This window comes from Mytilus trossulus, chromosome 14, assembly GCF_036588685.1.
Source record: "Mytilus trossulus isolate FHL-02 chromosome 14, PNRI_Mtr1.1.1.hap1, whole genome shotgun sequence".
Classification (NCBI taxonomy): Eukaryota; Metazoa; Mollusca; class Bivalvia; order Mytilida; family Mytilidae; genus Mytilus; species Mytilus trossulus.
In genome coordinates this window covers 17,963,528-17,988,953 of record NC_086386.1, presented here as the reverse complement: position 1 = coordinate 17,988,953, position 25,426 = coordinate 17,963,528, and the positions used below count along the sequence as shown (strand labels likewise).

The 25,426-nt window shown below is 29.4% G+C and overlaps 2 protein-coding genes across 3 annotated transcripts in view; one reads left to right on the top strand and one right to left on the bottom strand.

Moving 5' to 3' along the window:
* Window positions 1–88: 88 nt before the first annotated feature.
* LOC134695675 (rab proteins geranylgeranyltransferase component A-like) lies at window positions 89–15,716 on the bottom strand. Its single transcript, XM_063557021.1, has 17 exons — window positions 15,633–15,716; window positions 13,412–13,478; window positions 12,756–12,822; window positions 11,305–11,438; window positions 10,542–11,004; window positions 9,935–10,051; window positions 7,811–7,931; window positions 6,532–6,647; window positions 5,978–6,084; window positions 5,581–5,655; window positions 5,020–5,064; window positions 4,534–4,593; window positions 3,968–4,028; window positions 2,920–3,013; window positions 2,206–2,307; window positions 1,617–1,765; window positions 89–1,184 (listed from the first exon to the last, which is right to left on the bottom strand). The coding sequence occupies exons 1-17, from the start codon at window positions 15,679–15,681 to the stop codon at window positions 780–782; spliced, it is 2,232 nt and encodes a 743-aa protein (XP_063413091.1). The 5' UTR covers window positions 15,682–15,716; the 3' UTR covers window positions 89–779.
* Window positions 15,717–15,886: 170 nt separating this feature from the next.
* LOC134695840 (TBC domain-containing protein kinase-like protein) overlaps window positions 15,887–25,426 on the top strand; it is a 31,931-nt gene continuing 22,391 nt past the window's right edge. The window contains exons 1-12 of one of the 2 annotated variants that reach the window (XM_063557276.1): window positions 15,887–16,000; window positions 18,280–18,505; window positions 19,339–19,411; window positions 19,800–19,914; window positions 20,529–20,602; window positions 21,424–21,571; window positions 22,304–22,373; window positions 23,150–23,205; window positions 23,522–23,583; window positions 24,101–24,158; window positions 24,758–24,851; window positions 25,285–25,411. In XM_063557276.1, the coding sequence (XP_063413346.1) occupies window positions 18,313–18,505; window positions 19,339–19,411; window positions 19,800–19,914; window positions 20,529–20,602; window positions 21,424–21,571; window positions 22,304–22,373; window positions 23,150–23,205; window positions 23,522–23,583; window positions 24,101–24,158; window positions 24,758–24,851; window positions 25,285–25,411 (1,070 nt within the window). In that variant the 5' untranslated portion in view covers window positions 15,887–16,000; window positions 18,280–18,312. Of the gene's footprint in view, window positions 16,001–18,279; window positions 18,506–19,338; window positions 19,412–19,799; window positions 19,915–20,528; window positions 20,603–21,423; window positions 21,572–22,303; window positions 22,379–23,149; window positions 23,206–23,521; window positions 23,584–24,100; window positions 24,159–24,757; window positions 24,852–25,284; window positions 25,412–25,426 lie in introns of both variants that reach the window. The other variant, XM_063557275.1, reaches the window with a different exon arrangement.

Here is a 25,426-nt window from a genome sequence, read left to right as displayed (position 1 = left end):
TGATGTACATGTAATCTTTAAAGACTAGGTGTAATATTTTGATTTGTCACTTAATACAAATGTCATTGTTTGGAATTATTAAATGAAATAGTAATTCATATTTTATTGACATGCTTACTATAAATTACAGCTCAGAACAACAAAAATAGGTTATGCATTACTCAAATGTAATAAAAATACAAACAAAAATAAGATCATTTGTTTACTTTCCATAATTTATATGATCTGATATTAATTCGATATCAATAAACAATGGTTACAAAACCTCTCTTTATCTTTAGACAATAACATAAAACTATTAAATAATGCAGGAAATGCTTTTCATCAACAACATGTTTTCACAACTGTAACAAAACAGTTTTTCAATCACATCAAACAGTCAGTAACAATTAAAAACATAATAAACTAAACGAAAATATTGCAGCATTCCCTTATAAATATCACATACCTTATACATAAACATATACACATAACATGCATAAGTAGCGGAGAAAGCTAAAATTTTCTTTATTATAGAAATGTCTTCCTTTGAGAATCATGAGCTACGGACACCAAGGTTCAATCAAATGCATGACACTTTCTGTCAGATAATAAGAAATGACAGAGAACTAAAAGATATCTTGAAGTCTTACATCATTTGAAAATTGTTCAAAAATTCAACATCATTAAATCTTATTCCAAAAGAAAATGCTTTATAAAGTATCTGCACCTTTTCGCAAAGACTGATAATCTTTTTTTATTACATGATATATAAGTGTTTTCTCATATACAAATTCATATTATTTTGTTTTTGGTTCTACTTTGTCAGTTGTAACTGTTTGATCTGATGATCCTCTTTGGCTAGAAATATCAGACTGTGATTGGTTATCTGGCTTATTGATAGATTCTAATTGGTCACATTTAGATTCTTTTGAGTTTGAATTTTCAGACTGTGATTGGTCTTTTGGTATATCGATAGATTCTGATTGGTCTGATTTAGATTCTGTGGTGTCTAAATTATCTGACTGTGATTGGTCATTTGGCTTATTGATAGATTCTGATTGGTCAGATTCTGTAAAGTCTGATTTGTTACTTTCATCCTTAACAGCCTTTTCTGCATCATCAATATATATGATATCCTCTGGATTTGGTGGTCTGGGTAAGAAGTCTTCTCCTGGCATTAACTTCTCAAATATAGCTCTTGACTAAAGAAAGAAAACAATATCTGATTAAAATATGATATAAGTGGGATAAACAAAAAGGAAATCAAAAACATGAAACTGACATCTGTCCCAGGTTAGGGAAGGGTTGGTGCGGTAGAAATAGTTTAAACCTGTAACTTAACACATGTAGCTGTTCCAAGCTGTTACAACTCAAGTGACCCTAGTCAAACATAGTACTAGAATAAAAAGTTGAATTGACTGTTTAAAATTTTTAAATTTCCATATGTTTATACTTTCATTTGTTCAATTAGCCTTAAAACTAAAAAGATCTTATTCCAAAATATACAAATAAATAATATATCAATCAATAATCACCTTGAAAATAAATATCTTCAAAAATGTTATGTTATAAAATTGTTACAATTCTGAAAATCAATTATGAGTCACCAAACAGTTAAAACCCTGTCATTTTACCTGGTCTACAACAATATCTAGGTCCAACTGTGGCCCTGGTCCAGGAATCACTATCACATTCTCTGGGACCACAGTCCTATCTACTGATACATCACAGTAAAATTCTCTCTTGAAAAACATGGACCACATTATCACTGGCTTACTATCATCTAAAACATAAAAATAATGAGAATATCAGACAAATACCAATAAATCAATATGTCAGGTGATATACATAAGAAAGAAACCAAGCATTAAAATAAAACTTGAAAAATTAAAGTCAATAAATGATCTTCAATTATAAAAAAAAATCATTTATAGTCAAAGTCTAAATAGATTTGGGCCTGAAGACCTGACAAATTGTGAATCTACTTTTTTAATAATAAACCTTTAACAGTAAAATAGTGTTAACAGTAAAATAGCAATACTACCAAACTCAAAGGAAATTCAAAATGGAAACCCCTTTCTAAAATGGCAAAATCAAGAGCTCAAAAACATCAAGAAATGGAAAACAACTGTCAAATTCCAGACTAGTTACAGGCATTTCCTTCTGTACAAAATGGTGGATTAAACCTAAATCTCTCACTTGTACTTAAAACATTTGATTTACCTTGACTAGGTTCTGTCTGGAATAGTTTATTTACAATATCTTGTAAATCTAATTCTGGTGTAGTATCTTCATTTTCTGTTTCCATGGTTATATGTACAACATCTAAAATTTAAAGGAGCAATCAATATTTATTGTTTTGTGTGTATCCATGTGTACATCTAGTAATCACTGTTGTATGGTAGTATTTAAAGTTACTGTTCACAAAATTTTCATGATGGTCTAGTTTTTATTGCTGAAAAAAAAACCAACATGAATCCTATCTTTAATGCATTTTGAGAGCTTATCTGAACTAACCCTCGTAAGGAAAACTCACATGATTACAAAATCTATAAAAGCATAAAGACGCTCAAAACAGGTGATACACTAAAGTGATTTAAACAGGTCCTAAATATTTCATCAAAACTAACTATAATAAGCATTATGAGAGTAATGCATACCAATACATAGTCCACTACCAGTAACAAATATTGTGGATTTATCTATTATTAATGGGACCAATTGTTGTGGATTGAGGTAAAATTGTACTTTTATGCATACTTGACTACATCGTTTTGACAAATTTCTAGCCTCAAGAAATCTATTCAAATCGTGGTAAAGATTTACAATTGAAAATCTCAAAAATAATTGTTGTCTATTATTGCATGAATCAATACTAAACAGACAATGATAAAGTATAAATAAATTTCATCAAAATACAGTGTACATTATACTTACTTAGAGGTGAAGGACTGGACATAGAAGAGGGTGGTAACTCTATTACAGTTGTTAAGTAGCGTCCATCACTATTAGGTATTTGTAACAAAGATAACTGAAAAAATCAACAGAAGATGAACTATATAACAATGGCATGTGTGTGTCCTGCATGTTATATTTGTTGTTGACAATAGGTAACCTTCAGTCAACCAATCATTGGGATCTATTAGCAGGCTTATTAAATAAGTAAAGGGTAAAAGAAAGTAAAGAATTGTCTTGTCTAATAATGATGTAAAACAAAATCTTTTCATCAACAGTCAAAGGGAAATAACCTTCGAAATATTATGTTAAAAAAATAAAATGAAGAAAATCAATCCAATCAAAATTTTAACTGTGCTTGCAGGGTGGACCGAAATAAATTCAGATTTCTGTCCCCACCTGTACCATAAAAAAATCAACTTGACTTACTTATCTCAAATCAGGATTCCAAAGCTTTCCATATAAGTAATGTGTTTATTTCTGATTTTTGAAATGGAAACATTTATTTACAGTCTTAAAAATATGTACACCATTGGAATCCATATTTGCATATAAAAGCATAGGCAATAAAGGATTGAAATTTATCTACATTTTGATGTGTCTGATAAATAACATTTAATGTCCTTCCCTACGCCTATATCACCCTGCTCTGTTGCTCAGTAATCCTCGTATCAAGACTTTAAAACAAGACCAGGCATTATCAGCGACATCACAATGTGCGAGAAGTTATCAGGGACGTCACAATGCAAGAGGAGACGTTATCAAGCTTGCTTTCGTCAAGCGTAGAACTGTCTTAGGGAGAGGAAAATAGACCATTAATAGAACGATAAACAGATAATCGAGTTTTCTACACATTGATATCCTAAAATATTAGCTGCTTGACACAATGTGAAACTTTTTAGCTTGTTCGCTACACTCACTCGCCAAAAAGTTTCATATTATGGCTTGCGGATGATATTTTACGATATCAATGTGTAGAAAACCCGATAATATATACGTCTTTACAATACGACACATTGTTAAAGCCTACCTGTTGTGAACCATCATGTACTATACTTTTGTCTGTAACCAGCACTGCTCTGGATATATACCTAATACAAATATAAAACAAATCATATAACAAAGGAATGACATAATATAAATGGAACCATGTACTATACTTTTGTCTGTAACCAGCACTGCTCTGGATATATACCTAATACAAATATAAAACAAATCATATAACAAAGGAATGACATAATATTAATAGAAAGAATGTGTATGTCCAGTATAAAGTCTTAAATTATTACACAAAATTCTTAATAGAAGTAAGTTAGAAAAGAATATAAAACTAACACTTATACTAAACTAATACATATGTACCTTCTAGAGTAAATCTTCACTTAAAATTAGCATATTTTGCATGCTTTGTATATATATTTTTTTTAGGTTTCCATTGTTGTCTTCAAATTTTTTAAACCTGATTTGACTAGTTCTCATAATCTGTTTTATTGCACCTTCCTGGTATAAAAACGCAATTTTGACTTTCAGATGTCAGAGCTTTTCAAGCTAATTTTTTCTTGGAAAAAGATTGGGTAAATACTCATAATGATTTACCTTTTATTGGAAGCATTAAACAGTGGAACAGGCACAGATGATTCTTCTATTATCGCATATCTGAAAATAAAAGTATCAAAATTATAGAACAAAACATGTATCAATATAAAATGTAGCCATATCTATCACTTAAAATAAACACTAGTTTTTGTAACTGCCTTTTAAATTTTTGGGTATCTTAAAATATGGACTATATGACTATTAAGATATGATAACAGATGAGTTATAATTGTTTTCTTCTCAACATAGGTCAAAACCACTATAAATTTTGTCAATAAAACTCTGAGATACACTTTATATTTATAATTGTATTAAATATATTCATCTTTCTTTAGGGTCAGTTAATCCTCTGGTTGTGTGATTTTCTCACTGTGTTAAAGACCCTTTGAAGGCTTTTGTCTGTTTTCTGCTCTATGGTCGGGTTATTGTATCTTTGACACATTCCCTATTTCCATTCTTAATTTTAGAGAAACAGAGATAACTTACTTAGCAGTCAATTTCTTTCCATCTGTTGATATCACACCAGTACATCTATAAAAAAAAGTAAATATTATTTGGTGGACAATGGGAGATAACTGTTAATATTTTGAATCTTGAACAATAGCTTTGTATACTGGTATCATATTTTCAACAATTTAAAATGTTCATGATGTTTTTTTTGTGTTGTTTGATTGCTTTCATATTAATATTAACCCAATAAATGTATCTCCTTTCATTTATATATTACAATTTTTAATTTGAAGACTTTTTCTAAATGCATTGTCAATTTTCATTACCTCCTTTAGTTACTTTCAATCTTCTGATGTGTAAATATAACTGATAAAACATTGTTATTAAAAATAACATTTTGAAGAGTTAACACTACTTTCATTTGTTTAAAAAAGGTTGAGTGACTGAAATATCCAAGTGCTTGTAAGCATTGAAGGGTAAAGATTGCTTTCATTTATCAATGGGGAGTAAATTTTAATATTTTCAAATGTCCATCAAAACTATTCTATTCATATTTTAACATTTTATCTTTTGTATCTTCAAGAGTAATTAACTTACTTATTGTCTTTGTCTACAACCAAATGACTAGCTGACATTTTCAGGCAATAAACACCACCAAAAACAGCACACATTCTGTAACAAAATAAACTCTCATTAATTACTGCTTCAAACTTATGAAAATATCAACAATGACTTAACCTAAGCGAAATAGCTATCAAAATACTCCCCGTCAACATCTATTTACTTATCTTAAACTGTCAAAAGTTTTTTTTGAAACAGACCTTCTTCAAATCTAGTTTTATTTTTATGATTGACTGAGTTTTATGTTTTTTTTCCCTGATGATACAGTGATACTATTCAAGATATAATATAATATTCTGTAATTGCATTTCATTTCAATATAAGCTTACAATTTTTATGTTTCTATCATGTCATTTATTATTGAATAAAATACCTGCAGAAACCTTGGGGAAGTTCACCACATCCATATAAAGGCCAGAGGAATGCTGTATTTCCATAACGTCCAAGGGAATGTAAAAACTTCTTGGTTTTGGCTAAACCCTGTAAATTATAGCAAATATATGTAAGACTATATGTCTTGATCAATATGATAACATCATAAGTTTTCTCATTTGAATTGTTTAACATTTGTCAATTTGAGGTCTTTTATAGCTGATTATGTGGTATTGGCTTTGTTCATTGTTGGAGACCGTACAGTGACCTATAGTTGTTAATTTCTGTTTCATTTGGTCTCTTGTGGAGAGTTGTCTAATTGGCAATCATACCACATCTTCGTTTTTATATATCATATAACATTGCTCATAGCTTGAAGTATAAAAAACAAGTCAAAAAAATATCAACTATTTAAACTAGTATAGAACTGATGAATACATCAAAAACATAGATCTAAATTTGGGTTACTTTCACCATCAGTATGAAATTGTATTCACTGATTAAAAAATTAAACACATATATGTATACATATATATATATTCGTTCATAACTTACCTCAGGAGTTAATGTTTCACTAGTAGCCATGGCAATGGAATGCTGTACAAAATGTTTTATATTTTTGGTTAGTTTCTTTGATTCCAAATAATCTGTAAAGGGTCTGTCTGTAAAAGCTGAAAACATTAAGAATTCTTATCATTCTATTTGTTACTACTTGGTCTAAGTTTGCACCAGTAAATTTTGACAAATTGTAGGTTTAAACAACTTATTGTTAGCTTGCTTATCTAATTGAGAATTCCATTTGAAATTTGCCAAATCATTCATGAAATTTCACAGATTTTTTTATTTATTTTTTTATCCAACATATATATAATATACAACAGTACAGTTATCAAACAGTAAGTTCATATATATAAATGTAATATAATACAACCTATCAGAAAATGTATAGAACTTGAAAATAACATTTTGTTTGGATTTTATAATTGTATCTTATTAAAAAGGACATACAAAAATAAAGTATAGAGAATTAATAAATAAAAGAATTAAAAGATGATAAAGAAAAAGAAAAAAAACAAAACAAAAAAACCAAAAAAAACTATTATAAAAAAATTTACTTTGATGTCTGATATTTTTTTTAATAGTTCCTAATCCACCAAATTATCCTGCAAAGCCTCTTGGTAAATGCAAAGCTTGATTAAACTTGTCAAAACATTTATTTTTAATTGATATCTTCTTCTCCAAAATATAATGATGCTTTATTTTTTCAATCAATGCTGTTAAACTTAATTTTCCTTTAAAATATCGTGTATTATATATATATTGTTTAATCCAGAGAAAAATATTGTTTTGAGGGTCACCTTTGTACATTCGTGATAGATTTCAAACAAAAATATATCTTGTGTAAATGGTATACTAATACCATTCTGGAGAAACCACATTTCAGTTTTCTCAATAAATTGTTGTACATAATAACAATCCCACAGTATATGTTCAATTTCACAGAATTTTATTTGAATTTGTAATTTATACATTTGCGAAGCTTTAGTGCATTTATTGTATTTTTTCTTTGTTATATATGCACTAAAATAGACACAACTGTTATATATTTGTTTTTTAATTTCCATTTGCTGAAAATCCCCGGATCCCTGCAAGCTTGTGTATCATGCATGAATAGATTACGAAAGTAGTTTTGGAAACCTGGTTTATCGAGGTATAAACTTTGAGAAAAATTCGAATTGACAAAACTAATTCATTAATTTAAAGACATGCAAATCATATAAGAATTATATAGAGATATATTGTAAAATAAACCATCAATATATTGTAAATGTACCTTCATAATCTGCTGGATTTTTATTATATTCTGCACATGATGTTAGAAACTTCATCAACATTCTCTTCTCTAACATAGATACTTCTTTACTGTTAAATACATCTGCTCTGGAACATGGTACCTATAACACACATCTGACCCTTATATAATCAATTTAAGAACAAATTAATTCAAACAGTTGCAAGAATTTTTATATTTCACTTACTTTAATTGCTTATTTTTTCTTAACTGATATATATATGTTCAATATCCTTTTATATTGTATTTAGCTATATCATACTCACTTGGCTGCAGTTTTTAAAAGAATCATAGTCACTTAACTGTAGGTGTTAAAAGAATCATAGTCATAATTCAAATACAGTTTAAGTGAAAAATATAATAAAAAATATAGGTCACTGAAAAAAAAAAAATCAATCTTAAAGTCATAAGAAACGAGTGACCGGTGAAAAATAATGTTCTTCCAATTCTTAAACCAATGCATACAAACATCATAAACTTAGTCTTCTGTGCTCAAATTTATCATTTTTTTCGTGTAAATTTCGTATAATCGTCAATTTTTTTTTCAATCGGTCAGTGTTGTTGTGAAAATATGGCAGGTAATTAAAGTTCGTGTTTTGAAGCCGAAGTTTAACGATTGTCACCTGTTTGTCAACAATTGACGAAAAATAAACAAAAAAGCATGGAAATTGAGCACGTGTTTAACATGTAAATTCAGATAATAGTTTATTTTAAGGACATCCATGCGTATTGTGGTCACCAGATTTTTACGAGATGGGTCACACTGAGGTCACCTTGCATACGGAAAATATATCGGGGGAATTGCTTGCTGGAAGGAAGCAATTCAAATAAAGTAAACTTCTTCTAAATATGAATAAATTAAAGAATTTTCTTCAGAAAAAAGTATATGTACATAAGTTTTACAATGAAAACTATCCATTGAGTTATAAAAAACATATGCATTATTTTTTTTTTATTTGAGGTTTCTTATGACTTTAATCCCAAGAAATGGCATTTTTCACAAAGGGGAGATAATTTAGAGCCTTTTCATTTTACCTGTGCGATTTTCAAACTTGCAATTTTACACCAGTACTAAAAACCTTCTGTCCTTTATGGGTAGACTTTACATTAAATTAAGTCGTATAAGAAAAGCAAAATGAGTATGTTAAATTTGATGTATGCTTTTTTGTGCTTCTTCGTTACATTTGTTGTTTTTATAGTGATATTAAGATGATAACACAATATTGACTGCTGTACCCCTATTTTTGACATTTTACTATTTGAGCATGTTTGTTTTGTTCATACATCGTTGACAATGTAATGGAGTTTGACGCAACTGTCATCCAAGTAAGAGGTTTAGCTAGCTATAAAACCAGGATCAATCCACCATTTTCTACATTAGAAAATGCCTGTACCAAGTCAGGAATATGACAGTTGTTATCCATTCGTTTGATGTGTTTGGACATTTAATTTTGCCTTTTGATTTTTGATTTTCCTTTTTGAATTTTCCTCAGAGTTCAGTATTTTTGTGCTTTTACTTTTTTCAATGATATAAATGTTATAAGTCATCTGGGGCCAAAATGAATTGATTTATTTAGTTGATTTTTGTACCATATCATAAAGTAACAACTATTATAGTAATAAATAAAATTTGCAATGAGAACAAAAACATTTCAATTTTTGCTGAATTTTTTGTTTTGTATCCTTGCATTTAGCCTCCTTATGGGAACATCCTCTCTGTAAATTGTATAATTTGAGGCACTTGTAACAGAAAGCATAAATTCATAGACATAGACAATCTGACATTACAGTGATAAATTTTAATTAAAGAGAAGCTGATGTTTCTTACTTGTGAAAAAAATAAAATCAATGTATGTTCCTATGAAATTTTAAAAAGCATAATATTATAAAATTGATATTGCTTCATGTTAAAATTAACTTATTATCATGCAAAATCTATAAGATATTTTTACCTCAATCTATGAGAACTAACCAAACTTCAAAAGTACATTAAAAAGATATTGAAACAAAAAAATACAAAGAACATAAATACACTATTCCTCAATATTGTATCAAGGTTTTGTGTCATGAATTAAATCATCACATTTCTTTTATTATGTTACTTACCTTTTCAAGTTTTCCATCCAGTAATGTTAACATCCTGGTGACAGTTTTAAACTCACAATACTTGGCAATGTCTGATGTAATTAGGAGCTGTACCATACTTCCACCACAGTAAAGTAACTATAAACAAAACACAAAACACATGAAATATTGTTATCATAGTAAACTCAAAACACATAGGTGAAATGGATGTTTTGAATGAGTTAGAATAATATAAGAAGCTTACCAGTAACATAATTTCTGTCCAGACCAGCAAAATTGCTGCTACTCTGTTTTATCAGTTATATCATAATGCAATAAATTCTATTACTTTTTACATTTCCTAGTACTTTCATGCCTTAGAGAAAATAGTCATATTGAAAATATCCGTTTTTAAGATAATATGCTCTGCACAAAGTGTGTAGTCTAAGTACCTGTCCCATATTCAAAGACAAATGAAACTGTCTTATTATGGAGATTGTGTATACTCAAGTATATTTGATACTCTTTGAAACTGACTTTACTAATTCATAAAATGAGCATAATCTATTTTATAAAAACAAATGCACAACATGTATTAACTTTATCTGAATCATTATATGATTAGAAATATGTACTTATATTATCTCACCTTTGGTGTTAAATCTAAATTAAATTTCCTCCATTCTTTCAATAATCTAGATTTTGTCCATTTTTCTTCTTTCTTCTTTATGTCATTGTCAACAACAGATTCAGGTAATTCTTTCTTTTCACCAATTGTTTTAGAATATGAGCTATTTATACAACTATCCTTGACACCATCAGTTGAACTGCCCTTGACATCTGTAGTGCAATCCTTAACCCCAGCTGTTACATTGTCCTTGACATCTGGGTTCACGTTTTGACTATCGTCTTTGGTATCATTTAAACTTTGTTCAGAAACATCACTGCAGTTATAAGCAGCTCCTGAATTATTAGTTTTAACCTCCTGTTTATTGTTAAAATCGACTTTCTCACAAGTTTCTGCATTTTTCTCTAAATTTTCTTTTTCTTTACACTGAGAGTTTGAAGAATCTTTTTCCTTTAAAGCACTTTCTTCATCAGTCTTGTCATCACTAATGTAGAAAAAAAAATGTTTTCCATAATTTTCATTACTACACAATATGAAAAAGCATTTGATATTTTTATTATCTCTCAAAGATATATTCAGATAGAAGAACCTAAAATCCCCTTCAGCAATATCGATTTTTTGGTGCTACATACATGAAGTACAGACTGAAAATTTTGTAAGTTAAACAACAACATAAGAAACTGACATTTAAGAACTGTGTCAACACACACAATTAGTTTCTGGTCATAAAAAGAAAGAATTACAACAAACATTATCTCTTTCAAGCATGTGACATTACACTCACCCAATATTAAATGTAACATTAGTATGGCTGTAACTTTTATCTGTAAGTTCAAGCTCAATTGTACTTTCTTCATCACTTATTAGATTTTTAATTGTATCTGCATCAGTGGCTTTCAAAGCATCTTCTCCTTTTGTCTGAAAGACATCAATATCTTTTAATAAAATAAAAACACTTGGTCAAAATCTTTTCCTCGTCTCCTATCAACACACAATTCTTCAATTTTTTTTTTATCATGCGTCTGCTCATAATCAGCTTAAAAACATTGTTTATTATTATCTGCTTGCAAGTCAATAACTCAACCTCATTTGAATCTGTATTTATACCAACTTCAATTTGATCTGTAGCTGGACTTCTCATGTGCTAAACATGTTCAGTTATTATAAAGAAAAGAATGGGTACATTGAAGTGCTTAGTCTAAATTGATTTTTGTTTTTTCTGATGGCATTGTCAGGTTTTATTTGAGTCATGAGTTTTGATTGTACCATCAATATCTTCCCCCTGTTTTTTGTCTGTGAGTTTTTTGTTGTTGCTTATATTTTTACACATCATGTACATACGGGTTGATGATGTGAACATCTGCATTGTTTATGGATCATGTTGATGGTTTATTAGACTGTGTCTAATTTAAAATATGCCTGAAATGATGTTACATAATAATAACAAGTCCATGTGTTATAAAATTATTTCTTTTTTACTATTTGCATTTTAGAAAAATGTTTTAATATACTATGAATCAAATTTAAAAATTTAAGTCAAATCAATGAACATGAATTTGACAGTCAGGGACTACTTGTACAAGTTATTTTTAATTACTTGAAGAAGTAATATTAATATACTTATATAAGTAAATTTGTAGGATACTTATACAAGTGAATTTTATCTATTTGTATAGGTAATAACAAAAAAATTTTGCTCAGTTATGTCCCTTAGACATTCAGATTTTTTTACTTGTAGAAGTAAAAAAGTCATCCTATCTTCTTTTATTGAATTCTTATGATTTCTTTGCTCTAATAGAATTTTAAATTATCTGCCCCTTGCAGATGTCTTTATATTACTAATCAATTAAGTGTAATTTCATGGACAATGAAAATCACATTTGTCTGTTATTTTCAGAACACTGCTCATTTACAAGCCCCCTTTTTCCAAGTTTCTTTGTTGAATTAATGAGTTGAAGCATTGAATTCTAATAAAAAAAATTAGCAAACCTGGGAAAAATCATTAAAGGCATGAATTTACATCTCGAAACTTCAGGGCTTTTGTGGGATTGTAAGAAAAATTTACTTATACAATTATTTTTTGGAGAAAATTAAGGGGAGATTATTCAAACATTATTTATTTACTTATATGTGTATATTTTTTTTACTTTTTAAAGTAAATAAAAATAACTTGTACAAGTAGTACCCCTGACTGCACGAGGATGGATGTCATTCAACAGGTCAAGACATTTCTACCTGATTAATCCATGAGTCTACAGCTTGTAAATTAAATGAGCACCACCTTCCACTGTAATAACCATTTCTAAAATTAAATAAACATGATTAATATGAAATAACTATCTATTATTTTAAGAAAGGAATACAGTCAGGACAGTACTGTACCAATGTGAGCTCTTTTTTCAGTAAACTTACACTACATACAAATAAGGGTTGGATGACCAAATGATGGCCTTCTACAGAATAAAGAATTGATTGACTGATCAAATAAAAACTTCAGACTTGATACATGTTGAAGTATAACACATGTAAAAAAAAGAGTATAAGGTGTGATTGAATATGATGGTCTTAATTGGCTGTTTTCATAAAGTAGCTATTTTCATCACTGGGTATTACCATTTGTAGGAATATTTCAATATTTTTTAATTTTGCTACTACATGTACATGTACCTTATGTTTGTTAAGAAAATAAATTCAGAGTTTTTTCCAGATGGGGTCCATATATACATTAGATTGTATATTCTAAACATACATAGATGAATTATTGTTTGATATTTGTACCCTACATCATGTAAAAAGAAGGGTATATGGAAGTATAAACCTGAAACACCATTGAACACAGTACACCACAAGAGACAAATATCAGGAATAATATTATTATATCTTATTATTACCTATCTATATGAAGCACCTTTTGACCAATTCTAGAAAAAGCAGCAGCTAAAATACTCTCTGATAAACCTGAAAACATATGTACATTGTAACAAGTCAAAGATAAGCAAAACACCAACTTTTAATTACAAAATGAATGAACAGCATCAGTTTAAACATGCATTTATGCCATAGACAACTTTGTGAGGGGAAAAGTCCCCTTTCACAGTAGATTTTTTTTTTAATTTCCTGCAAAAAAATCATTCTACCATGCATGCCATGTAACATATTAACTAATCATACCACATCTTCTTTTTTATAATGAACTCAATACCGTTAAGGTTATCGTTCAGACTTTATTATTTTCTCCCATTTGAGCAGAAATCTTCTTTCTTTTTCTGGTCTCATTTTAATGGGACTTTGAGTAAAGTATATATTTATCATTCTAGTAAAATATAGGAAGGAACACAATACCAATTTCATTTTTGATAATTCTTTGATATGAAAAAACGTTACCTGATAATAGTGTTTCTTTGTTTAGATTGAATATGACTTAATAACAGAGCTCCAGATAAGAATTCACAAATTGGGGTTTTTACCCACCATTTTCTTATGTAATTGGGTGATAAAGATTTTCAATTGCATTATCAATTCCAATTCACCCCTCAAGTAAATATCAAATTTGGTTTTTCACCACCAAGCTCCTTAGTGTATTGGGTTTTTTCATCAACACACTATTGAATATTTAGGCAATATCAACCCCGGATGTTTTTCCATCTTAAGTATGTTTCTTTCTTTGAATAATATGTGCTATAGCTGTTTTATTTTCTTAAGTCACTGACGAGCAATTGTAGGTTTCATTTGTGTCCCGTTTTTAACCTTCTGCCAGTTTTGTAATTTCTCACAACTTATAATGTAAACTGTATATAACGGATATGTGCATTCCCAAGCACTCGTCTCAAATCTTTTTTTCTCTTATATATACCTTTATTTAAAAATTCTGAGAGGAGTACCTGTGTGTGTATTCACTCATTAACCGTGAAAACGAAAGAAAAAAAAATAGTATATAAACTCTTATACTTGAATGTTTTTGTTTTATTCAATTTACATAAATCTGGGTTAATTCATCCCTTATTAGAACTTTTGGTTTCCAATTACATATCATTTCATAATTGATTTGGCCTTTCACATTTTCTAACGGCAACTGATTCAGTTTTTGACGAAGTCCCGTGTTTATTAGCAAATTATGTTCTCGTTGAGGTACGCAAACACGCCCATACGTTCGACGGACGCTTCCTAAAAACACTGGCTGAGTGTTGTTATCATCATATCTTTCCCTCAGCTATGCAAAAGAAGCTGAAAACATGCTTCTATTCAATATTTTTATCGGACATTCACTTTCGTTTTAATTCAATGTATGTTTTGATAAATCTCGAGCAATTCGAAAAAAAATATGACAATATGAAGCACGCTAATCGGATAAACGCCGAGAAGATCGAAATGATTTCAAAACCACGTGTACCTTTTGAGCAAGGGAAAATGCCAACAGGGACCCATTTCAGCTACTTGATATGCAGGAATCTATTTTTAGAACGAAAGGACATTTCCAATTATAAATATAATAAAAATAGATTACGCAACAAGTGAAAACAGATAAGGGTAAATAACGCAAACGGTAGCCAACAAAAGGGTTGAGAACTCATGGTTTTGGTATATAATTGGGTTTTCCTTTGAATTAATTGGGTTATTGAACCCTGCAATGGGCAATTGCATTGGGTTTTCTATTATTTGAATTGCGTGATCACGCAAATACGCAGCTTATCTGGAGCTCTGTTAATAACTTAATTAACATAAAATCTCTTACAACAGAATCAAAATCGGAAAATGTTACTGTATTTCAATTTCTTTTTTAACAGATTTTGAAGTTAAAATATGTTAAAATTAAAAAAAAAACAATTCTTACACATTCGTCCCCTTTCTCAAGTAATGTGTGCCTCATATTATCAAAAACTAAAAATATCACTCTATATACAATTGAATGAGCTGCACCTGGTTTATATTTAAAAATTACCAAATATAAGGATATGACTATGAATCATAAATTCTGTTCCCAGAGTGTGTATTCAATTGATTACCTACATGCTACACTATTTATGGGAATTGCGTCAAACTCTCGATCACAAAATATCAAAAAGGAAAACTTTTTGAGATTTTGAACTACTATGAAAGGATATTGTCTGTTACCTGTGCCTACAACAATAACATCAAACTCTGTTGGAAATTCGTCAGCCATACTTGATATTTTTAAGTACGTCTAACTTTCCGACATAGTTTCGTAAAATATAATTGTCGTTAAATTGATTTTCTTTAGAATACGATCTTTCTAAAACACATTGACAGTTTTTATTTGACTTTCATTATAGCAACTTTTAATCTAAAACCTATTTCAATGTTTATATTCATAAAAATAAGAAATCCGAAACAAGGCATTATCTTAATTTTTTTTTCAGTGTGAAGGTCGTTCTACTTTCGATTTGATACTGACAATGAACAAGACAAATGAGAATTTATTTATCAGTATTCAATTCACATCTGACAAATATGTGTCAATGGTAAATATTTATTAAAATAAATCACATTGTTGAAAATTCTTCATAATTACAACGCTTTTGTTAGTGAAGCAGAAAATAAATGGTCAATTCAATTGGATACATTGTCACCTCCCCCAAACTTTATTTACTTTGACTATATGTGACAATGGATATCTTCTTGCCAAAAATCGACAGCAATTGGTATTCCCTAGGGAAAAAGGTCAACATTTAATAACAATTATCAATCCGGCGTGCTTGGAGAGAGTTAATTTCATATGACTCTTTTTATGAGGCTGGAGTTAGTAGTTAGCATTAGCATATTTATTTATAGTTGATTTGGAAACATGTTTTGCAACTTATAATATGAGGCAGGCATAAACCTGTGAATGGGGACGAAGTCTGTATGGGTTTTTTTTTTATTCAATCATGTTGATAAAAGAAACCGAAATACCGTACGTAACGTTCCCGATTTTGGTTCTGTTGTCAGGGAATTAGCTGTGACGTTCTTTAAGTTATGATGTCGTATTCGATGTAAACAAAAGAAACGCTTTCATCCGGTAACGTTTTTTTGATATCAAACAATTATTAAAATTGAATTTGTATTGAGATCCAACCTTATATTTGACTAGACTGATAAATAAAAAAAAAAAATCAAAGTCTCATGCAAACAAGACAGATATCTGCGCAAATGCGGGGGAAACCGGAACAGGAAGTAGATCTGAAAAAAAAAGTTAACGATTTTGAGTTCATTAGTAGAATGAAATTTCGGGAAATTTTCCCGATTTTTTTTTATTATTATTGATTTTTCTACCCTAATTGGGGACTTCGTCCCCATATTAATCCCTTTCCACTTTGCGGGTGCGAGTGCTGGCTTGTAGCGGCATTAGCCTGCTCTTTTTTTAAATCTACAAGGGTGTCTTTAATGTGTGGCCGTGCAAGAGATATAGCTCTCTCTTAACAAGGGTCAGCCATTTATTGTCCCCTTCCGACGGACTATCATCGTTTCCCTGAAGACCATACTTGCAAATGGTGTCAAGGGAGAGCCGAAAATTTAGTTCCTGAACAGGAATCGAACCAAGAACCTTTGAGTTAGCAGTCCGATGCACTTACCACTACCCAGCACAAAGCAAGAATACCCAAAATATTTTATTCACTCCCTGTGATCAATTCTCCTCTCTAGGACCTAAGCACTATGTATGATAAAAAAGACAAGAAATTTTAATAACACTCTCTCCATGAGATAGCAAATCAGCTCAAATCTTAATGAGTTTGAATGTTACTTTAAGATATTTTCGTCTCTCTTTTAGTGTTATGTTCTTTATTAAAATAAATGTATATATGGACACGATTGATATGATTTTGTAATTGGTATTTTATTTCTTATAAGTTGGAATTTACTTTGAAATAAAAATGGTTTAAGTCTTAATTCATATTAGCTGTGGAACTGTAGCTCTTAGGTCCTTATGTAATTTTTTTACTATTTGCAGATCAAATAGTAAAAAATTCACATAAGGACCTAAGAGCTATGGTTCCACAGCTAAATTCATATTTGTGTTATTGTATTCAAATAAAGATAATTACCAATTTGTACAATTTGTCTTCTATAATTACACTGAATTACAGACTTTGATCATGAGGATTCACTGGTTTTGTCTTGATTGTTACTCACTTCTTCTATATTGATGGTATTTGTTTTTACACTTGATTTGACTGCCTACTTTTCTACTGTTTCATTGGTCCTATATATTTTTTGTGGATTATTTCTATTGAAGTTTATAATTTATTGTAGATTGGTATTCAAAGTGAACACATGTTTCTTATATTTCTTAAGTCTTTATTTACTCTTTCATATTTTGTGTTGGAAGAATACCACAACTATTTTAGGTATCATACATGTCATAGCAGTTCCAATATGATGTATTTATATGCTGAGGCATAACCTTTGCACCAATCTCATACATGTCATATGAGGGTTTCATTTGATGCTTCATATTAATAATTGCGTATGATAAAACTATTAAGAACCCTACATAGTCTGCTATTCATTTACAACCTAGATAGTGCAACTACACTGAGATAAGTATATAAAATGATAAAATAAAATTGTGTTATAAAGATTGGATAGAAGGACTAAATGCACTAAAAACATCAGTTTATTCTTTTTTTTCCATCATATTATTGCAGGTTTATTTTAAATATGTAACTTTATATTTCATTGACAATAAGCATCAAACAGTTAAAGAATATTCAAAAAAATTATTTGCATCACTGATAATTGACTTTTCATTTACATGTTTTAGGTGTGATTATCTTATGCTTAGCTCAAGCTGAAAATGACAGAATTAGGGAAAGCAGATTTTGGTGTTACAACTTTCTTTGCTAAGAGTCATCCAAATGACAAATGTGGATCTAATGGACTTCCATTGACTCCAAACTCAATAAAAATACTGGGTAGATTTCAAGGACTGACAACTATACATCATCCTAGGTTGTGTAGATATATAGATATTAGTAAAGGAAGGCATGGTAAGAATTGTCTAAAATTTGTAAGTATCTGTGAATATTTAATATAAAGAGTTGTAATTTAATATCTAATGTCCACAAAGGACGAGTGGTAGAGGTATGTCAATCAACATGTGTATTCCCTCTTTTTTCGTATTCTAACTGTCATTAACTTATTGCGCCCTTTCTCATTGACAAGTATCATTTATGCAAACCAAACTGAAATAAGAACTTATGCAAAAACAAAATACACCTGAATATTCTTTTCCGATTTGCCGATATTTATAGTATAACTATTTGCTGTATTTGAATATCAAAAATAAGACAACGCGTGACGGAACGACGCATGGATTAAACGAGTGCGCATAGATTTTAAATACATTGTCAAATTGCTTTTTTTTTTATAAAATTAATGTTGAAAATGTAAGGAACTATATGTTTTTCCTATGCATGTTTTGTTTCGACGTCTTGACAACGCCAATTGTTGTATGACGTCAGAGAGTGAAATAGCCACTTTTATTTCACATGTGAAATTATCGGTTTTTATCTAACTGAGAAATCAATGTAATTCATTGCAACCAATGTAATAAATTCTTATATCCAATATTCAATTATACGATAGAGTTAACATTAAACATATAGGGAATAGTTTGGTGTTTTGAAATAATATATTTGTTTAGCCGATATCCGATTAAGTGGAGTCTACTGTAGTAATTATATGTAAAAATATCAAAAAAATCCAAATATACATTTAATAAAAATCTGGAATAAACAGTAATTATGTAGTTGTCTAGTAATTATAAATGTCAATGCAAGTAGTATATCTCATTGTTTATATTCTCAAATTTATATTTCAGAAAGATTAATAGTTGTATCAGAATATTATAAAGATAACTTACTTAAAGTTGGCAAAACAGGAAAATATGGAAGGTAAGAAAAATGGGAAAAGAAAATAACAATGTTTGAAATTAGAAGGATTTGTAATCATGTTACAATAGTCTGTTGTAATACAATGTATGTATAAAATCAAATTATCAACAAGGCTCAAACTGTCAAATGTACCTATCAATATAAAATGATTTTTCATTTACAAAATTATTCTCTTAACTAAAATCAAATAAATATGCAGTAGTCTATAAGTCTGCTTTGTCATTATTTGTTGTGCATAGAATAAGTTTCAACCAATTATTATTTTTCTTTACAAATCCTGCAAGGAATAATGGGATATTTACAAATGATTTTCACTGCCAAAGGAGACAAAATATGTTAAACTTTACATTTCTGTGTATAATATGTAAAGGCATATTTTTAATTTCAGTGTTGAAGAATTGCTGACCTTAGCATATGAAGTGCTAGAGGGTTTGGTGTATCTCAATAGGAAATCCATTACACACAGAAACTTGTCTAAATCTAATATATTATTTGATACAAAGGTAACTTTATTCATTGTTTGTTATTGAATGTATTAACAAAATTAGAATAAAGGAAATATATTGGGGGATATTATGATTTTGTTCAGTGTAACATGGGATGGTATAAATCAAATCAAAGTGGATCTAGAGAAGGTGTATGCAACTATGAGACAGCAACTCATCATAATGTTTACCAATCATCATTTTATTTGCTAGTTTATTCTATCTGTTGTGGAATAATGGAAGTTTGAAGCATCAATTATAAAACATTTATAGTCATTTCTACCTTATAACTGATATGTCAGTGAATTTTGACAGGACTGAATTAAAATTCTTGAGGTCAATTCATTCATGACTTCATTCTTACAATGAAAATTTAGAAATGACAATGGTGTTATAATAATTGAAGCTGATATTTTTTTTAGACTTTTGAAAATTAATCTTTAATCAAATGGCAATAATATGTCACCATACAATTCCTAAAGACAAACTGTTCACAGTCATTTCTTTCTTTTTGATTGTAACATCAATATAGATACAATTACATAGCTATCAAACTAGATATATGTGTTTTCAAAATAACAAAATGTATCTTTTAAATCATACCAATACCAAATGAAATACATCTACTTCAGGGTAATGTGAAGTTGTCAGAGTATGGATTGTATCATGTCACAGAATATGGTGCTAATGTGTCATTTCCAATAGGGTAAGTAGCTGTATTCATTAGACATTGTATATGTTATTGATAGGATTATTGGTATTTCTGTCCATTCTTCCTCTCATTCATCCATCAATTTGTTCTTTCATACCTCTATTTTGTATGTATTATTTGTCTAACTTATGTGTCTGCATCTGCTTCTGAATACATTAACAAAATTTGGTAAAACTTTCACTTGTTCTTTTGCACCCCTCATTAGATTCTTCATTTTATTTGGAATTAATGACACAGACTCTGTTTTATTTGAACAATATAGTACATGTCCTTCTTCACCCAAACACCAAATCTGAAGTTGATGAGATTTTTCTCAAAATCTTCACTGTATACATTGTGTACCTCTTATTTTGTTTTTGATCAAATTTATTTCTGGGTTTTCCCTTTCTTAATCTGGGCCAATGGCAGTTTATCATTTTATGAGCTTTACTTACAGTTTCTCTAGTTAGAAGTTCAGGTTCTGTAAACAGGGACATTGTCAATGAAGTTTTATTTTAATTTCTCAAGGTAAAAGGTTACATGATTTAAGAAACCATTTGTCAACATACTCATCATAAATTTAATTTTTGCTTTAGATGATTTAGTTTTTTTTTCAAACCAAATGAACTTGTAAGAAAGACAGATGTAAATCTGACTTAACTTGTACACTGTCATGACTGTGACCTGTTGTCATTTTAAGTTAAAGCAGATTTCATTTTCTGTTATGCTTTTTCGTCTCTGAACTTTTTGGTTGAACTCTTCCAAAATTAACTAAGAATATCATGAAATTTAAAAAAGACCTCAAAGCTAATGTTTATTTATTTTTGTGTATATAGACTTCCAGAGTATATGCCACCTGAAGTGCTGTGTGATTGTCCAATAGAAACAGATGAACATGCTGACACAGAAACTGTTGTTACAGATCCTTGTGGTCCTAAAACAGACGTCTGGTCTCTTGGGGTTATCTTGTTAGAAGTTTTCACTGTAAGTATGTGTGAAAGAATATAATATTGGTAGATGAATAATTAATTACCTTAAGCACTAAGGGTCAAAAGGAAAACTTTGAATTATCTCCCCTACTCCACTTTGATACAATCCATTGCTTTCCCATGCAGATTATCACTCTTAAACATGAAAAAGTTAATCTGATATTAAAGCTTTTTTGCTATATCAAAATCATAATTTTAATACATTTGTCATCTGTTTCTACACATTAATTGTGGAGCTATTGTATATTATTTCTGGCCTTGACGGCATAAAACTTTGCTCAGTGCTCAGAGCAGAAAAATCATGCTCGAAACATGAAATCCAGCAATTTGATTGGTTGATTTTTTAAATCTGAGTACAAAAAACAGGCTTGAAATTTTTATGACTGTGAGGCCTGAAACTTAACAAAGTTATATCTTCCCATTAGTTTGTGGTAGGATTTTTTTAGGTACATAACAACAGGATAGGTTTGTCCCCACTCCCCAGTACAGATATTGTCCATTAATAAAATTGACTAATCTCAAGTATTGAAAACAATTTAAATCTCACTAATATAAATCTGAGATGTCATAGATTGAAGAAGACTTTGCAAAAGTTTTAAAAAAAAACCAATTGAATAATATTTGAAAGTAAAAACAAGTAATAATCCCAATAAGTGTCATGATAACGTAAGACATTATTTTTTTTTAATAAGAAATAAGAATGCCATATTTAATTTTTAAATTTCAGAATGTTGATTTATGGGAAGGTCTGTCTAATCCACAGAAAATATATAGGACAGTAGAGTTCTTAAACGAAGGTAAAGTACATGTATTATAAATTAAGTATAAAACACATATTTATACTGTCTGTTTCAAAAAGAATTGTTTCTAGTTCACATTATCTTACAACAGGTCAGTTAATTTTAAAGGTCATCAAGAGATATTTAAAAAAAATGGTATTTTGCTAAAATTGGTATTTTCATAAATCAAAACTGCTCCCTTCAATTGTACTGTATACCTCACATCTCATTTTATTCCTATTAAAGTTATTTATTGTGAGTTCTACCTTTGTAAGTTTTCAATACTAATATACATTTAGTTATTTATGATAGCTGTTTATAGAGATGGAAATGAAATAACCATTAAAAATAATTGAGCAATAAATTTGAGAATGGAAATGGTGAATAAGTCAAAGTGACAACAACCCAAACAAATAGCAGACAACAGCCAGAGGCCACCAATGGGTCTTCAACACAGCAAAAAATCCTGCACACAGAGGTGGTTTTCAGCTGGCCCCTGTTAAATAAATATTCCTAAAATAATAAACATAAAAATGTTCTCACTCTGACACACACTCCATTTACTAGTATATTATAAGAGCCTTAACCTGAAAAATGAGTCTTGTTGATTTTCGCAATGGGAAATATATTGGCTTGTTGAAAAAAAACCAATTGGCGCATGTTACTATCGATTTTATAAAAAAAATTATAAAAGGTAGCACATCCTTAATTAAGTTTTCTTTTCAGGATTGGTATGTTTCAATTGCAACTTGCCTTGTTTATGGAGATTATTAACAATTTTTTATTATTTTTAGGAAAGCATCCTTTTGACTTTTATACAGAAGAATACAGCTTAGAGGATAAAATTAAGGTAAGATTGTTTAAATTACACAGAATCCTAAGCTGTTTTGAAAATAGTATGACTTTGGCTTAACTAACCTGTGTAAATATGATGAAATAACATTATAACTTTTAGGTAAATGATAATGTTTTGCAATTAATTGCAAAATTACAAATTCATATAATTTACAATCGACTGTTTCATTGGACTTGATGCATATTGTACTTGTACTTGCAATAAAACTACCAAATCAGTTGTCATCTTTGACTTACTTTCATTTTAATGATATTGATAGTCAGCTGGAAAGTGTTTCTTTTTTTTATCCTGTACTTTTATGTGTTTACAGGTTTTGCCAGAAGGAGTTCTAGATTTCCTAAGAAACTGTTTAACTGTAAATTCAAAAGAAAGGTTAGAATTTATATTTATGATTAAAAATATGTCCAACAATTATAACAAGCTATTGTTTGTATTATGTAGATGATGAATGGAAATTATATTAGATTTTGTTATGTTTGTTCTGTTAGGTTGAATACATATCTGCTATGTCTAAAAATTACCATCAATAAATAATCTGTATGTTTAAATTAAGGATTTTGAATGTCCATATGTTTCATTAACTTTTGCATTTTTAGCACCTGCTAACTTGAATGATCTTCACATATTTGCAATATCTCATCTGTACATATCAATAAAAGTCAGAAATTTTGTAAAAGAATAGTATGCACAATATGGAGAAGTCTGTAATATCATATAAAGGTTGAAGAATATATACATCACAGTTTTTACATATGAATGACCTAAATTTTACACATGAATGATATAAGTGACTCTTAATTATTTTATCAAGGTTTTTTTTAGAAACAACTAATGATATGTAACATTATTTAACATTTCATATCAAAGAGTGTTTATTATTTTTCCACAGACCATCTCCAGAATGTTTATTACAGCATAAGATCTTCAGTGATCATAATGCTAATAAGGTAAGATTTGTTCTACCAATAATTGTATAAGCTAATACTTGAACTTTCCCCCAATAAATCTATGTATTTATGTCTTGATTACAACATATCTTAACCATACTCGGAACTGGAAGATGAATACATGGTAAAGGGCATACTATATAGATATCAATCCATTGTCACATAAAAACTAAAATAGACATTCAGAGGTCAGCAAGAGAGAAACATGTATACTAAAAACCCAGCTTTAAGATACTCTCAGTCTGTGACACATGAATCAATTAACAGTTCTACAATCAACATCATATTTTTACATGGACAAAATGAAGCTCTACAACATTTGTTTTAACCAAATGGTATTTGAACTGGAAACCAGTCTGACATAACTCTATGCAAACGAGAAACTAGTGTCAACTCTGAACTGGGAAAATCCACACTTAAAATTGCTAAATGTAAGATTAGTTTTTGAATTCAACTTTTTTTCCCTGTTATGTCCAAAGTTGGAACTTAAATGCATTCAAAGTATTACATTTTATACTTTTTAGTTATCAAAGAGAAAATATAACTTCCTTGCAGGGGTATTTAATAACAGTTGTAAGAGATCTTATTTTATATTTTAGAAGCCATATAAGAATGGATTTAGAATGTTTACAGTTCAGTTAAGGAGCAAAGATCTGGAGTTGTCTCCTTATGATGAAAATGGATACTCTGAAGGTAATTGACTATGATTATAAGTACATAAGGAACATCCTTTATTATCACTAAAGTTGAAAACCAACTGAATTGATGCATGTTATTGGACTTGCCTCAAGTGATAAAAATCAGAGAAATTAAAGTCTTTAGATTTGGTATTAGCTGCTTCTCTGCCAATTATCCTGATGTTCAAGCGATTTTGTTAAAAAGCAATTGCAATCTTATCAGCATAATATGTGAAGAACTGTATTTGTATAGGAAATGGTGATGTTTTCTTCCCCAATAACTACTATAAATTTTTAATGTCAGATGATAAAATTTGACTTTTAAATGAAAATTGAAATATCTAGATGGGTCTTTAAAAGAAAACACACAGTAGAAATTAGATAATGTATGTAAAATATGCCATTTGAATATGGTAGGTCAGAAATAAAAAACTGATTATTTTGTACAGATCATTTATCAGAAAGAAGTATGGATGAGGTTTACTACCTTTGGAGGTTGGCTGGAGGAGATTTAGAGGGAGTCCTTAAGTCACAGGGTCTAGTCAAAACAAAACCACCTGTTACATTAATACCAAAGTAAGTCAGAGTAAT